The sequence below is a fragment of the Cricetulus griseus genome, chromosome 8, assembly GCF_003668045.3.
Source record: "Cricetulus griseus strain 17A/GY chromosome 8, alternate assembly CriGri-PICRH-1.0, whole genome shotgun sequence".
In the NCBI taxonomy this organism is placed as follows: Eukaryota; Metazoa; Chordata; class Mammalia; order Rodentia; family Cricetidae; genus Cricetulus; species Cricetulus griseus.
Genome location: NC_048601.1, coordinates 99483646 through 99498298, shown reverse-complemented (window position 1 = coordinate 99498298; position 14653 = coordinate 99483646). Strand labels below are relative to the sequence as shown.

General features: G+C 50.7%; 1 protein-coding gene across 1 annotated transcript in view; it reads right to left on the bottom strand.

Annotated features, from left to right (window-relative positions):
- LOC100753760 (CD177 antigen) overlaps positions 1-12540 on the bottom strand; it is a 22009-nt gene extending 9469 nt beyond the window's left edge. Inside the window, exons 1-11 of the mRNA XM_035448953.1 lie at positions 12489-12540; positions 12257-12397; positions 11873-12058; positions 10602-10721; positions 10301-10420; positions 8918-9058; positions 8523-8708; positions 7172-7291; positions 2598-2717; positions 675-809; positions 377-562 (exon numbers count right to left, since the gene is read on the bottom strand). Coding sequence (XP_035304844.1) covers positions 377-562; positions 675-809; positions 2598-2717; positions 7172-7291; positions 8523-8708; positions 8918-9058; positions 10301-10420; positions 10602-10721; positions 11873-12058; positions 12257-12397; positions 12489-12540 — 1507 coding nt within the window. The remainder of the gene's footprint in view (positions 1-376; positions 563-674; positions 810-2597; positions 2718-7171; positions 7292-8522; positions 8709-8917; positions 9059-10300; positions 10421-10601; positions 10722-11872; positions 12059-12256; positions 12398-12488) is intronic.
- Positions 12541-14653: the final 2113 nt, after the last annotated feature.

Below are 14653 nucleotides of genomic sequence, written 5' to 3'. Positions count from 1 at the left end.
AGAGAGAGAGAGAGAGAGAGAGAGAGAGAGAGAGAGAGAGAGAGAGAGAGAGAAAACAAAAACTAAAAATAAGATCTTAAAAAAAAGAAAATACACTTCATTCATCAGCCAGGGGAGTTTGGAGTTGTTGTGGATCTCAGGGAAGTGCAGAGGAGAGAATGCAGAAGGCAATGGAGAGGGAAAGGCCAGGAAGAGGAGGGGCTGGGGGCAGTGGGCTGTGGAGAAAACAAGGGCAAAGTGGAGGAAGTGAGCTGCTAGCTGCTTTCCAGCGAGGAAGATTTTGTAAATGAACTTCCCTCAGTACACATCATCAGCAGCTGAAACCTTGCCTTCCTTTCTCCCCAGCAGCCAGCTTCCCCATGAAGCCCTCAAGCACCTGCTGCAGGAGGTGGAGCCCAGAGAGGGGCTGTAGTGTACAGGTCATTGCAGAGGTCTCTTAGTCGACACACTCGTGTATAGGAGGTGACAGACAGCCCCGGGCCAGTTCTGTGCTCTGTGACTTTGGCCTCTTGGTCCTCAGTAGTTGTGCAGCCTTTCGTGAGACTCAAGTACACCTGCTCTCCTGGACAGATAGAAAGGGCAGTCTGGGGTGGAGGTCAGGGCTGTTATCCACAGATCTAAGAGAGCAGGGCAGAGTAAAAGCGGGGTGTCTATATGCAGAAGGCCCCTCTCACCATTCTCTATCATCATCAGGGTGTCCTGGCAGCCTTCACCAACATCACAGGTTGTCTGGCCAGCTGTCCACTGGAGAGGCAGTTGTGATACATCTCTGGTGATCTCCAAAGTCCCATGCTGGCATTTCAGAGCCCCTGCAGCTAGAAAGAGAAGAGAGAGAGAGAGAGAGAGAGAGAGAGAGAGAGAGAGAGAGAGAGAGAGATCTTGTGCAAATCCCTCTCTGTATGAAATTGACCTCACTTGGTGGGACCTCACTCACAACCAGCAACAAGTGGACCCTCCTAGTATCTTTTCTCATGCCACAGAAGGTGCCTGTGACATCCAGCTTATGCCCTCAAGTCCCTGGATCCAGCTGTGGGAAAAGGAGCTAACATAAAGATTAATGTTGGTTGCACTCACTCAGTTCCCTCTTGAAGGTCTGAAGTTAGAAATACATAGGCAGAAGAGGGAACGGAGGCTAGGTCACAGAAGGTCACTGTTACGCCCAGTCCCCAGGACCTCCAGAGAGACCATCAAGGAGACTACTCCCCAAATGTCAGCACAAGGTTTATTGAATCCAAGCCTAGACAGGGACCTCATTCCCACAGACTGAAGCAGCAGCTGCAGGAGAAGGTTCTGAGCCTTGTAAGCAAGGGGTTTATAAAGACTAAAACCATAGGTAGGGTGAGGAGTACGGGTTCAAAGCTGATTGGTTGGGGTGTCTAGAGGAATTTGAAGGAATTTCTATAGGTTAATCTTTAGCACAAATGAGCCCATTAAAGTTGGTTTGCAACCCTGTTGATTAACCTGGGGTATCTGTTCTCCTTGCTGGAGTCACAGCCATGTGTGGTTATCTGTTAACTGGGTGGGTGATGTGAGCCAGTCTGCACAGGTTATGGTTGAAGTTCCCATATTCTGTTTCTAGTCCTCTTTTCTAAAATGGCACTGGCTTTGGTCTCTCAGTCATACTTCCAGAAGAGCCAGGATGCCTACTGGCTCTTCTCTCCCTTCCATGGCTCCCTATTGCCTTGCTATCATTATTGAATCCATCCACGGCTCTCTGTCCTGTGTGTAACAGTTGGTATCTGTGGCCAGCCCCAAGCAGGCATGGTCAGCAGTATCTCTAAACAGGATTACTCACTACAACACACTCATGTGTAGACATTCACACACACACTCATGTATACACATTCACACACATATGAACACACACAAATTTGCACATTTATGATGTGAAAGAAGAAAGGAGACTATTTGGGGCAAAGTGGGGACAAGGGAGTAATTGAGGTCAGAGTACACAACATAGTTGAATGAAAATGCCACAATGAAGCCCACCACTCTGCACAATGAATACATGACAATGATAAATTAAAATGAGATACAATCAGAAAGAAGCTCTTGCTCTCAAGAATGAAACCTGCTGGGCATCAGAGCACTGTCCACAGCATGAGATCCTATGCAGAGCAACTACCTTGCACCCTGACTTTCCTTCCATTAACCCCTCATAGCCAATATAGACAGGCTCCCCAGGGACAGAATCATGTATTTATTACTTGCTTGTGTGGTGTGGGTATGCTCACTTCACAGCACACTGTGGGGATCAGAGGACAACTTTCCAGATTCTCTCCTTCCACCACGTGGATCTCAGGGACAGAACTCAGGTAGTAAGGTTTATGTCCACTAAGCCACCTCACAAATCACTGGCCCCTCATCCCCTAGGCCACAGTCTCTCCTTGGTCCTCCCCCTCCCAATCTCCAGCATCCTCTCTGGAGAATCTCCTCCCAGGTACACACTAGAGAGAGATCTCATTTAAGGTGCCTGTGACATCCAGCTTATGCCCTCTGTTGCCATGGATAGCCTCTGTTGATGGTTTGGGGTATTCCACAAGTATCCTTTTTCATGGAGGCTGCAGTACAGGGTTGTTTTCCCACATGCAACTCACCTAATTGAAAACCGCAATCCTCACGCACATCTATGGGTCCTATTATCTGGGTGCCATTGAGCAGGTTGCACCCAGGCTGGGACATGCAACCCTGCACCTTCAGATCAGAAATGAGCCCTCCTAGGATAGGAGAAGGGAGAGACAGAGATGCTCTCACACACAGATCATGAGAGCCTCAGAGGCAAGCCCAGCTCTGGGAGGCTGGCCCCTCACTCCTGGGAGCTCATTCCTTCTCTCAGCTTACCTTCCTCCCAGACGCCCAGATCTCCACTCTCAGCCTACCATGTTCAGTCCCCCAGTCCCCACATCTAGGCTTGTAAGGATTCAGGCATTATGCTGGCCTGCCCCTGTCTCCTGGCAGAATGCACTCAGGCAGTACTCTGGTCAGCTCAGGCTTTCATGAGTACTAATCTGAAGGCAGGTGCAAAGGACCCCTTTAAAAGAAAGACCTCTGCCCACGTGTGCTCTCTTACTGTTCTTCCTGCCCTCTCTGCTCTCCTCTCTTTCTGCTCCTGTCTCCTCTTCTGCCCTCCCTCTGTGTCTCTTCACCTCTTTTCCTTTCCTTACCTCTCCCTCCATTTTCTAATAAAACTTCTCATTCAAGCTCTGTCTGCCTGGTGCGTTTGTCCCCTGCCTCGGCCACCCTAGCGTGCCATGGAAGCCCCCATGGTCCCCCATGCAGGACCGCCCTTCCGGCTTTATGTTAACGTTGGTGCAAAATAACAACAAGGCTTACTTCCCCTGAAGCTGAGAACTCCATGGTAGCAGTGTGTGCTGCCTGCAGGGCAGACCTGTTCGGGGACATTCTGTGGGCAGCCATCCTTAGAAAGGCAGAGTGGGCAGAGCAGGTTCCCTGGACCTGGGAGATGACAGTCATGGTGAGGGGCAGTGGGAGGGGCCCAGTGGTCCTAAGAATGAAGTTACTCGGTGCCCTCTGGGTCTCATGGGGGCCCAAGGACAGGAATTGTGTGTCCTAAGGGGGCACGATGCCTGAAGGCAGAGAAGACCCGTAGAGACCCCAGGCCTAGGGCTGGAGCCTGCGGACCAGCAGGGTCTTTTCTGTGTGACTGGCAGATATAAGGACGTGGTCAAGGATAGGAGGGGGATCTGGAAGGCATCAATGACTTCAAAGTCCATTAAATGGTCAAGTAGGACAAGGGACCAATATTCCAGAGAAGACAAATCTCATCCTCTGCTTAACAAACACCAGGTAAGGACAGTGGGAAGTTCAAGGCCAGTATCCTTAGGGGAGAAAAAATGTGACAAACACAAAATGGGCATTAGTGAATAACTCCCCCCCCCCAGAGAAAAGGGCTATTCAGGAGGAGCGGGGTCAGACTGATGGACTCTGAGGTGATTTAACATCAGTGTGCTGGTAAGAGGACTCTGTAAGCAAAGTGCCACACGGGTGGGCTTCATTCTCATAATGCCAGAGCTGGGGAAGTTGTGATGAGCTGGTCCCTGGGGCTCACTGGCCAGTCAGTCTACCCTAATGGGTGAGCTCCGGGTCAATAAAAGACCCTGTCTCTAAATAAATAAATAAATAAATAAATAATAAGGCATATGGCTCCTGAGGAATGTCACCTGTGCCCTTTGGCCTCCACACTTGTACACACACATGCACAGAAGAAAAGCCACCCAGTTCACTGCTCTGTGACTATGAAAAGTGCACCGGAGAGTTTAGAGGTTAGATGTCAGGGCATGTGGGAGGAGAAAGGTATAGATGGAGCTTGAGAGAGAGAGGGGAGGGAGCTTGGTAGGGAGCTAGAGGTCCAGGTGGGAGGGGGAAGGACGGGTGGGGGTGGGAAAAGGCAGGGACAGTTTGTAAATCAACACCCTTAGTGTTCTCTTTAGAACCACACAGCTAGGTCCTTCATTCTGCCATCCCGTCTCCTACTCCTGTGACCGCCCCTCCCTCCACCTCCCTCTAGCACCTGTGGCAGGTGGTGGGACCCAGAGAGGATGCGTGGAGGACAGGTCATTGCAGAAGTCCCAGTGGCGGCACACGTGGGTGTAAGAGATGATGGAGAGGCCGGGACCTGTCCTGTGCCGGGTGACTCGGGGCTTGTGGTCTTTATCTGCTGTGCAACCTTTGGAGAGAACCAAGTTCACATCTGGTCCTGGAAGGAGAGAGGGAGGCCGGAGGGAGGGTATGAGGGGGGTCGTGGTGGGATGTTGTGCCTCGAGGACCTAAGCAGGCTGCTATTTGTGAGACGGTGGGTGGGGGCGGGGCACGGGGGTGTGGCTTCGGGAATTCCGGGTCGAACTCTTGGGGCGGGGCTGAGCCGGAAGGGGCGGGTCTCACGCCGAGGCTCTCTTCTCACCGTTTATGATGAGCAAGACAGTTTCCTGGCACCCCTCGCCGATTTTACAAGTCTGCCATCCGGTTGTCCAGTCCAGGGGCAGCGACGACACTTTCCTTAGGCCTTCTGCTTGCCCACTCCTGCATTCTAGTGGCTGAGCGCCTGGGTGAGGAGGAGCAAACTCATAATGGAGGGTCTCCCAGATTGACTTCCGGGGATACTGGCTAGCCTCCCTAAGCAGCCTCTCTGACACCCAACTCAAATCCTCAAGTCAACGGAGGTGGACAAACAGATTAAAACTCAAACAAGGCCAACATGGCACAGGGGGTTAAGATACTTGTCCGACAAGCTTGACAAGCAGAGTCCTGAGTTCGACCCCCAGAACTTACACAGTGGAAGAAGTTTTTCTCTTACCTCCACTAACACATGGCCACTTGTGTGCACACGAACACACACACATAAATAAGGAAATGTATTAAAAATAAAATGGAAATGGAACATTTGAGGAACCCACTCAACTCTCTGAAGTTTTTATTTAAGCATGCAAGCCTGTGTATAGGTGTGCATATGTCTGTGTGCAGTTGTGTGAGCATGCATGTGTGTGTGCAGTTTTGTGAGCATGCATGTGTGTGTGCAGGTATGTGAGCATGCATGTGTGTGTGCAGGTATGTGAGCATGCATGTGTGTGTGCAGGTATGTGAGCATGCATGTGTGTGTGCAGATATGTGAGCATGCGCGTGTGTGTGCAGATATGTGAGCATGCATGTGTGTGTGCAGGTATATGAGCATGCATGTGTGTGTGCTGGTATGTGAGCATGCATGTGTGTGCTTGCATGTGTGCAGATGTGTGTATTTGAGTATGCATGTGGAGGCCAGAGGTATCTTCGACCTTATCTTTTGAGACACAGACTCTCATTGAACCCAGACCTCACCGATTGGCCAGTCAGGGGCTCTGGGAATTCATCTGTTTCTTCCCTTCCCTCTCTCAACACCAGAGCTAGGGTTTTGGATGTGTGCTGCTACACTCGGTTTTACATGCCTGCAGGGGTTTCAGGTTCTAGACTTCATGCTGTGTGGCAAGCACTTTTCCTGCTGAGCCATCTCCCCACACCCCTGAACTCTTTCTCCTTGAAGCTCTGAGGGTTAAGACCACACATGCGTCTGTGTGCAGGTGTGTGAACATGCATGTGTGTGAGCATACATGTGTGTACAGATGTGTGAGCATGCAAATGTGTGTGCAGGTATGTGAGTATGCATGTCTTGCATGAGGCAGGGACTGACAAAACCACACATTTAGGGAAGATAAGACTCCTAGTCCATTTTCCGTCTCTACTATAACTTCTCCTTCCCTTGTAACCCTTCTGGGAAACTCCACCACCACCCCATCTGCCAAGTGAGTGCCCCTGTGGCTGCCGGTGAATGCACAAGTAGAGACACTCCCGGAGCCCCCATTTAACTCCTACATTCTCTGTTATACCAACCCCCCCTTGATTCTCTCTCTGATTTTTTTTCCAATAGAGCAAGGCTGCTGGGTATCATAGATGAGGATGGGAGAAGGTGATGGAGAGACTGGAGGTGGTAAAAATGAACCCTGAGACCCAGGCTGATGCCAGGTCTGGGTGTGTAGAATGGGATAACCAAGAAGGTAGCTGTGCACCTGGCACTTGCTCCCTGAGCTTATCCTTGCACAAGAAGAGGCCACACAAGCTCACTTGTCCCAGAATTATTCAACGCTTCTCTCAATGCTTTTGTCTCCTGGGGCACAATCCCTCTCTTCCTTAAGTGGACACCTTTCTATGCTGCTGCCACAGCCTCCCTGGAGAATCTCCCTCCCCCACTTGCTTACACATCTGAGTGAGTGATGCTCTGGCCTGGCTATCCATGGTAGATGGCTTTGGGTGTCCCACAAGGGTCATCTTGTCACAGGCTACAGTGCAAGGGATTCACCTCCTTTTCCTATATGAAACTCACCTGACTGGGGGCTGCAGTTCTCATTCACATCTATGGGTCCAATGGCCTTGGTGCCATCAAACAGGTTGCAGCCTGACTGTGGCATGCAGCCCTGCACCCTCAGATTGATGACAATGCCCTCTAGGAGAGGAGGAGATGGAAAGACAGAGACACGGGATAAGGATAACGTAGGCCTCAGAGGCTAGCCCAGCTCCAGGAGGCCAGCCCTGCTCCCCTCTGGGTCTTATGCCCTGTTTGAATTTACCCTCAATTCTCAGACACTAAATCTCAACTTCCAGTCCTCCCCATGTCCAGGCTTACCTCCCCTGAGTCTGAGGACTCCATTGTAGCAGTGGGAGCTGCCTGCAGGACAGGCCTGCTGGGATGCCTGTTCACAGCCACGAGTTGAAAGGCAGTGTGGGCAGCTCAGGGTGCCTGGGACTGGAAGCAGCAGAAGCAGTGAGGGACAGTGGGAGGTTCTGGATTTGGGTCAGAGGACCCCCAACTCATTCCCCCAGTATGCCTCAGTCTCTCTGTATAGGCCCAGATGCAGGGAGTTTGGGTTGTGGCCTAGCAGGGGAGCAAAGATGTAGAGAGTGCAGGGGAGGCCCTCTGGCCAAAAACACCAGAGGTGCTATTTTCCTGGGTGGGATCTGGGGAGAAGATCTGAGGTTGGACAAGAGACATGAACTTATATAGGAAGATTCGGGGTACCTCAAAGGGACCACTGACTTTACTCCAAACTTTTTTTAAAAAAGACTTATTTTTACTGCTTTTAATCATGTGTATTGTGTAGGGGTGGAGGTGGGTTTCCATCATGTGCAGTTGCCCAGGCTTCAGGGTCTTTAAACCAGAGTTACAGGCTGTTGTGAGCATTCAAGGGGAGTGCTGGAAACTGGACTTGGGTTTTTAGGAGAGCAATAGATCCCTAACAGTTGAGCCATCTCTCCACTCCCCCCATCTGCTCCCAATACCTGTCAAATAACCAAGGTCAAGACAACTGTCCTGTTCTCAAGCACCAGGCAACAAGAAGGGAATGTTCTAGACTAATATTCAATAAAAAAGAAGAAGTACAAAAGGCACTAAACGTGACACTGGGGTTCCAAATCAGCCTGAGAGGAATTAGAAGGAGCCAGGTGGGAGCAAGACCTGTCTGAGGTTGGTGCTTCAGCAACAGAAAACCGACATGGGAGTTAATGAGATGCATATAAACAGGACCAGCAAGGGGGGGTACAGGAAGGAAATGCAGAAGAGATGCACAGTAGAAATGAAGGTGGAGGGAGCTAATGGGCTGCCAGCCTGTAGAGTTGGTGGTGGTCTTAAACAGCCTCAAGGGTGGAGATGTCACTCAGTGGTGCTTGCCTAGAATCCCCCAGTGAAGGGTTGGGGTGTGGCTTAGTGGTACAGCCTTTGCCTAGAATCCCCCAATGAGGGGTTGGGTTGTGGCTCAGTGGTACAGCCTTTGCCTAGAATTCCCCAATGAGGGGTAGGGGTGTGGCTCAGTGGTAGAGCACTTGCCTAGCTTGTACAAGGCCCTGGATTCCAAATCTAGCACCACAAAAATAAAAATGTAGTAAAAGAAATAGCCTATGTATACTTATTTCTACCTCACAGCCCCATCTTTCCTCCAGACAACTCCTTCCCTTCTCTAGGCATCTGTCTACTCTAGTACCTGTGTCAGGATGTGGAGTCCAAAGGTTTCTAGTTGTAGACAGGTCATTACAGAAGTCCCCGTGGCGGCACACGTGCACATAGGTGATGATGGAGATTCCGGGACCTGTTCTATGCCTGGTGATTTCAGGCTTTCTGTTTGCATCACTAGTACATCCCTTAGTGAGAACCATGTGAAATTCTTGTCCTGGAAACAGAGGGAGGCTGGTGTGAGCACAGATCTACAGTGTCCTAGTGGGAGGTGGGATAGAGGCAGGTGAGGAAGGGACCAGACACAGGAGGGGGTTCACCTGCTCATGAAGGAGTCCTAGATTCCAGTGCCATGCAGATGGGTTATGGAGTCATTCCCAGGATGTGGTGGGAGGGGCTAGTGATAAGAGCGGGACCTCCTCTTACCATTCTGTATTAGCATCAATGTTTCCTGGCACCCCTGGCCAGCCTCACAGGTTTTCCAGTCAGTTGTCCAGCTCAGGTGCAGATCTGATACATTCCGTACAGTGTCTAAGGCCACACTGTTGCAGTCCAGAGCCTGTGGACCTGGACAGGGAGATCAAATCCACTTCAGGGGCTTCCCCAGCTCCATGTCCCAGGAAACCTCTTCCTGGTGGAACACATCATAAACACTAAAGGTTGGCCCCCTTTCAGGACTATCTCTTGTGCTACTCGAGGCAGGAATCCTTGGTGTTAGTGACATCTAGCCTACATCCTCAGACTTTTCCATCTACTTGGGTAAAAACATCAACACTGAGCTGGTGAGATGTGGTTCAGTCAGTATAGCCTTTGCTATGCAAGCATGAAAGCCTGAGTCTAGGATCCCAAGAATCATGGAAAAGTTGGGTGTGTGTTGTGGCTGGTGAGGTGCCTCCTCTTGCAGAGGACCTGAGTTTGGATCCCAGCAACTACATCAAAAAGCCCATGACCACCTGTAACACCAGCTCCAGGGAGACCCTTTCCTGACCTCTCTGGGAACCGGCTCACATAAACACACACATTGAAAAAAATCTTCAAAAGCTGGGTGTATGGTGTATGCCTGTAATCCCAGTGCTGAGGAAGCAGAGGCAGGTGGATTCTTGGAGCTCACTGACCATCAAGTCTGTCTTAATTATCAAACTTCAGACCCCAAGACACACATTCGCGTACACACACACACACACACACACACACACACACACACACACACAATCTCAAAGTGAGGTAAATGGCGTTTCTGAGGGTGATGTCTGAGGTTGTCCTCTGACCTCCACACACACTTGCACATAGACATACACACACACACACACACACACACACACACACACACACACACGTACATGCACTCACTCACACCTGAACAAACCTAGCACAAACCCAGACACACCCACTAAAACAAAAACTTCCAGGAAACCTAGGCTTTTCCAGGGCCATGCAAAAGGCAGTCATCAATCCCACCCAAGCCCCAGCACATGGTCCTGAACTGACTGTTGTAAAACATCACATAGGAATCACCCTCTTCTCAACCTCCTCCTGACCCCTCTGTTCCACTCAACACAGCCACATTCAGTTCAACATTAGCTGAGACATCTGTCATTGTGCCTGTCCTTTAGCTCTCTCCTGCAGCTGGACATCTCTTCAGGCTCACACTCTCTAGCCCTCCAGCCACTCTCTGAAAGAGTCCTCTCACTCCTACCCTGAGTGATAAATAAGCTTTGGATTTCTTGGGAATGGCTGGCCTTGGCTGAGGGCTTTGAGGTATTCTACACTTTACAACTATAATCTCATCCTGAGGCTTGGCCTACTCACCCAATTGAAGACCGCAGTTTTCACTCACATCCAAGGTCCCAATTGCCTTGGTGCCATTGAGCAGGTTGCAGTCTGGCTGGGGCATGCAGCCCTGCACCCTCAGATTGGTGGTGATGTGGGCTAGGCAAGGGAAAGAGGACAAAGGGGGGAGGGTAGACAAAGTTGACACAAAACCTTCCAAGTCTCAGGCAAACCCAGATCCAGGGTTCAATGCCCACCTCAGTTTACCCATGTTCTCCAGGCACGTGGATATCAATGCCTACCTAGCCTTTTCTCCCAGGGTCCCCTAGTCCAGGCTTACCTCCCCTAAGCCTGAGGACTCCATTGTAGCAGTGTGTACTGCCTATGGGGCAGACTTGCTCGAGGGTGTCCTCACAGCCATCTTTAGAAAGGCAGAGTGGACAGCGCAGGGTCCCTGGGACTGCAGGTGACAGATGCAGTGAGGGGCAGTGGGAAGGCCTCCTTCCCACTTTGTTACCCAGCATTCCCTCCTGAGGTTCCCCTTATACAGGTTCATCTGCAGAGATTTCAGGCTATGGTCTAGTTGGGGGATCAAGGACAAAGGGCTTGGGGAGATGAGCAGAGACCCTGGGGCTGAGGTCAGAATGGCTCTGGGCCTGTGGAAGGATGACTTTTGAGACGGGACAGAGACACAGATTCCGCCAAGGAAAGGAGGGTGCCCTAGTATGAACCAGTGGTTTCACCCATAACTTCTGCTAAACAGTGAAAGAAAACAAACATTTATTCAGCAAATCTTCCAGCACACCACTGCCCCAAATGTCATATAACAGCAGCAAAGGCTGTGAAAAGTTCCAGGCCAGGGCTGGGACATGCCTTGGGGACATGAGGACCTGTATTCAGTTCCCACTAGGTGCACTGGGCCACTTAAGAGGCAGAGCCAACTGTGTCCTTGGGGTTTGATCCTCAGCCAGCCTAGACTAATCTGTGAGCTAGCTCCAGGTTCCAAGGAAAAACCTCGTTTCAAAGACACTAAACTAGATGGTTTCTAGGAAGAATACCCCAAGTTGGACTCTGGCTTCTACACATATTCACACAAATATGCACCCCGTCACACACACTTGTGTGCATGTGTACATGTGCTTACACTAGCCCCCCGCCCCCTCCCCCCACACGAACACACCAACACACCTACATTTTCAAACAACACCAACAACAATCAACAAAGTTGGAGGCCAATGCCCCTTAGGGGAAGGAAACACAGAAACCCTATATGAGAGCCACCAGTGACCGGATCCCAGCCACACACAGAGAAGGGCTATGTCGAAAGAGCAGGGGTGGGATCAAGTGCCAGCCTTGAAGGCTGGTGGTTCAACATCAGAAAATATGGCTAGCTCCTAACTCCAACTCTGTTGTAAAATGATGGCAGGAGTGTTCTGAGGTGGGATGGAGGGAGGAGAGGGTGGCAAGAGAGGGAAAAGAAAAGAAGCGGTGCAATCAAGGGTGGGGTCAAACTTCAGTTGGCAGGTGAGCATGTTCTCTCCCAGAGCCCCTCCCCTTCCTTTTAAGAACTTCTCCCTCCTCCTCTCCTGACATTCTTTCTCCCTGGGGCACCTGTGGGTGAGGGTAGGTCCCCAAGAACCTCAGTGCTGGATACATCATTGCAGAAGTCACTATGGCGACACACACGGGTGTAGGAGACGATAGAGAGGCCAGGACCGGTCCTGAGCCAGGTAACCCGGGGCTCTTGGTCCTCAGCCTTAACACAGTCCTTGATGATCACCAAGTTTATTCGGGGTCCTGGATGGAGAAGGGAAAGAGGGTGAAGGTGGGGATTGGGATTCCAGAGTCCTGGAGTGAGTTTGGGCATCCCGAGGTAGGTGAGATGCTAGGAAGGAAGGGACTGGGCATGCGTGCATTGCACCTGCTGGTGAGGAAGAGTCCCTCCCAAGCATGCAGGATGTCCGAGAGGGCGCGGTTCCTCGGGGAGTTTCTTACCATTCTCCAGGAGCATCACCAGGTCTTGGCAACCCTCGCCGACCTCACAAGTTTTCTCGCCGGTCTTCCACTCAAGGGGCAACTCCGAGGCATTTCGCACAGTCTCTATTGTCGCCCTTCTGCAACTCAGAGCTGGTACACCTGTGATGAGAAGATCAGCTCCATCTCAGTTGGTTACCTTGTGCCACTTCCTGGGACAGACGTCCCCTTCCAGGCAGGATTTCTAACGTACAGGGTAGCAGAACAGTGACTCCCAGGAGAGTCAGCACTGGCGTAAGGTTCATGATTCCAGTCCGTGGCTAGAAATGACTCCAGTGCTCTTTATGCAGGAAATGCAACCCTTTTTATACCCAGGATTACCCAAGTCAGGCCAGGAAATAGAAAGTACTGCCTGGCAATAGACACCAGGCCAGCGCCCCTCCCTGAATCCACTACAGGAAAGGCTAGGCTGTTTGCATAGTCCCTTCCCCCAGACTGAAGAGCACAGACCCAGCTTTCAGCCTTTAGAACCAGGGATCCAGCTCCTAGGCCCTCCTCCCTCAGCCTTCTTGCCACTAACCCAAGGGTCCAGATCGTAACACCTTTCTCAGAGCCTGGAGCCTAGGACCCAGTCCTCCTCCCTCAAATCCAGGGGTTCAGGCCCTAGCCCTCCTCTCTCATACCCAGGACTCCAGGCCCAGCCCTCCTCCCTCAGACCCAGATCCTTTTACAATAAGAAATGGAGTTATTCTGGTCCCCAGTGACCCTATGGCTCTTACCTTTTGAGCCACCTGTGTGACCCCTACCATGTTCCCAGGTAATACCGGAATCCCATTTCTTCATCTCAGGGTTACTCAGCCACCTTCTAGTCAGGTGGGGAAACAGCTCCACTGTCCATGAGGATATTACAAAATGTACCTCAGCCCTTCTTGTCCTCTTTTCTGTCTCCCACTGGTGATCGCCTTTGCTTCTTTCTGTCCTTTCTACATTGCTTTTCTATCTATTCTTCCATCTTCAGAGCTGTTCCTCTGGTCTTTTCCTCACGGAACAATATAGGTCCTGGAGTCTTCACTTCCCTCCCATCCAGGAAGGAGTTGAACAAGGTGGCAGTAGTGGCTGAATATCTATGAGAAGTAATGGATTTCTTGAGGTGCTGGAGAAATGGTGACTCAGTGGTAAAGGGCAATGGCTGCTCTTATGGAAACCCCAGGTTCAGTACCCAGCACCCACATGGCAGCTCTTCAGCCATTTTTGGCACCAGGTATGCACATAATACACATTCATACCTGAAGGCAAAACACATATGCACATAAAGTGAAAAGAAATCAAAAATGATATTTGTTGACAATGCAAAAATCTCCTTGTCCCAAAAGGACTTAAAAAGTGGTAAGCTAGAAAATCATCATTATCATCATCATCATCATCATCATGTTTAGGAAAACAGCATCCGTAAATGTTGATCTGCTTTGGGAGGTAACATGCATTCACTTGCAACACTCAAGTTTTTGCAATGCTGGCCTGGAACCCTGGGCTTCATGCATACTAGGCAAGCACTTTATCAACTAAACCATGCCCCCGTCCTCCTTCTTTCTTTTTTCATTAGATGTCGTTGCTAAAATTCATTCCCTGGGGAAGACATAACATCTACACCTCCTGCAAAGGTCCCAAGGACAATCCAAGATACAATTCCACCACGTTCACCCTTGGGAGTCAATGGCTATGTTAGGCTTATGGACAGAGCAATGGAGATCATGCATGGGCAGAGGCCTTAAAGGAACTACACTGGAAGATAGCTGAGGCCTCCCTTAACGCCACATAGATGAGCCTCCTCCCTGGCCTTGCCCAGCCTAGGTACTTCTGGCCTGTCCCTGAGGCCACTCGTAATTAGGGCAGAATTGCATACACCTATTGGGAGACTTGGCTGGAGACTCTGGTGAAGGTCCCATGGCCTTTCCCCTCACCCCTCCCACTACAGCGGCACTGGCAGGGAGTGATCAATGTAAAAGTCAACAAGTCCAGCTGTGGTGATCTTCTGCAAGTGGGCACAGCTGGATTCACAAAGACAGAGACAATTTGACTGGGAGGACAGGCCTGTCCAGCAGGTGCCATGGCAAAACTTCTAGTTCTTTGTCTTAGAGGGTTCCTGAAACTGACTGTGGGGTAGGGGGATGAGGCTTGCTCAGGGCTTTGGAGGTCAGTGCTGTGTTCAGTCTAGAATCAGTTCTGGGCCCTCAGCCAGCAGTCTGGCTGAATCACTTGCTTGATTTCTCCTTCTCTGCAGGCAGAGGGGCTCACCTGCTGTGAGGAGGCTGGGTCATGTTAGAACTTGTACCAGATATTTACCCAGAGTTGTGAACCAGACTCCTGAGCACTTGAGTGGAGACTTCTCCATGGAGATTGGTGTGATTCTAAATTGTA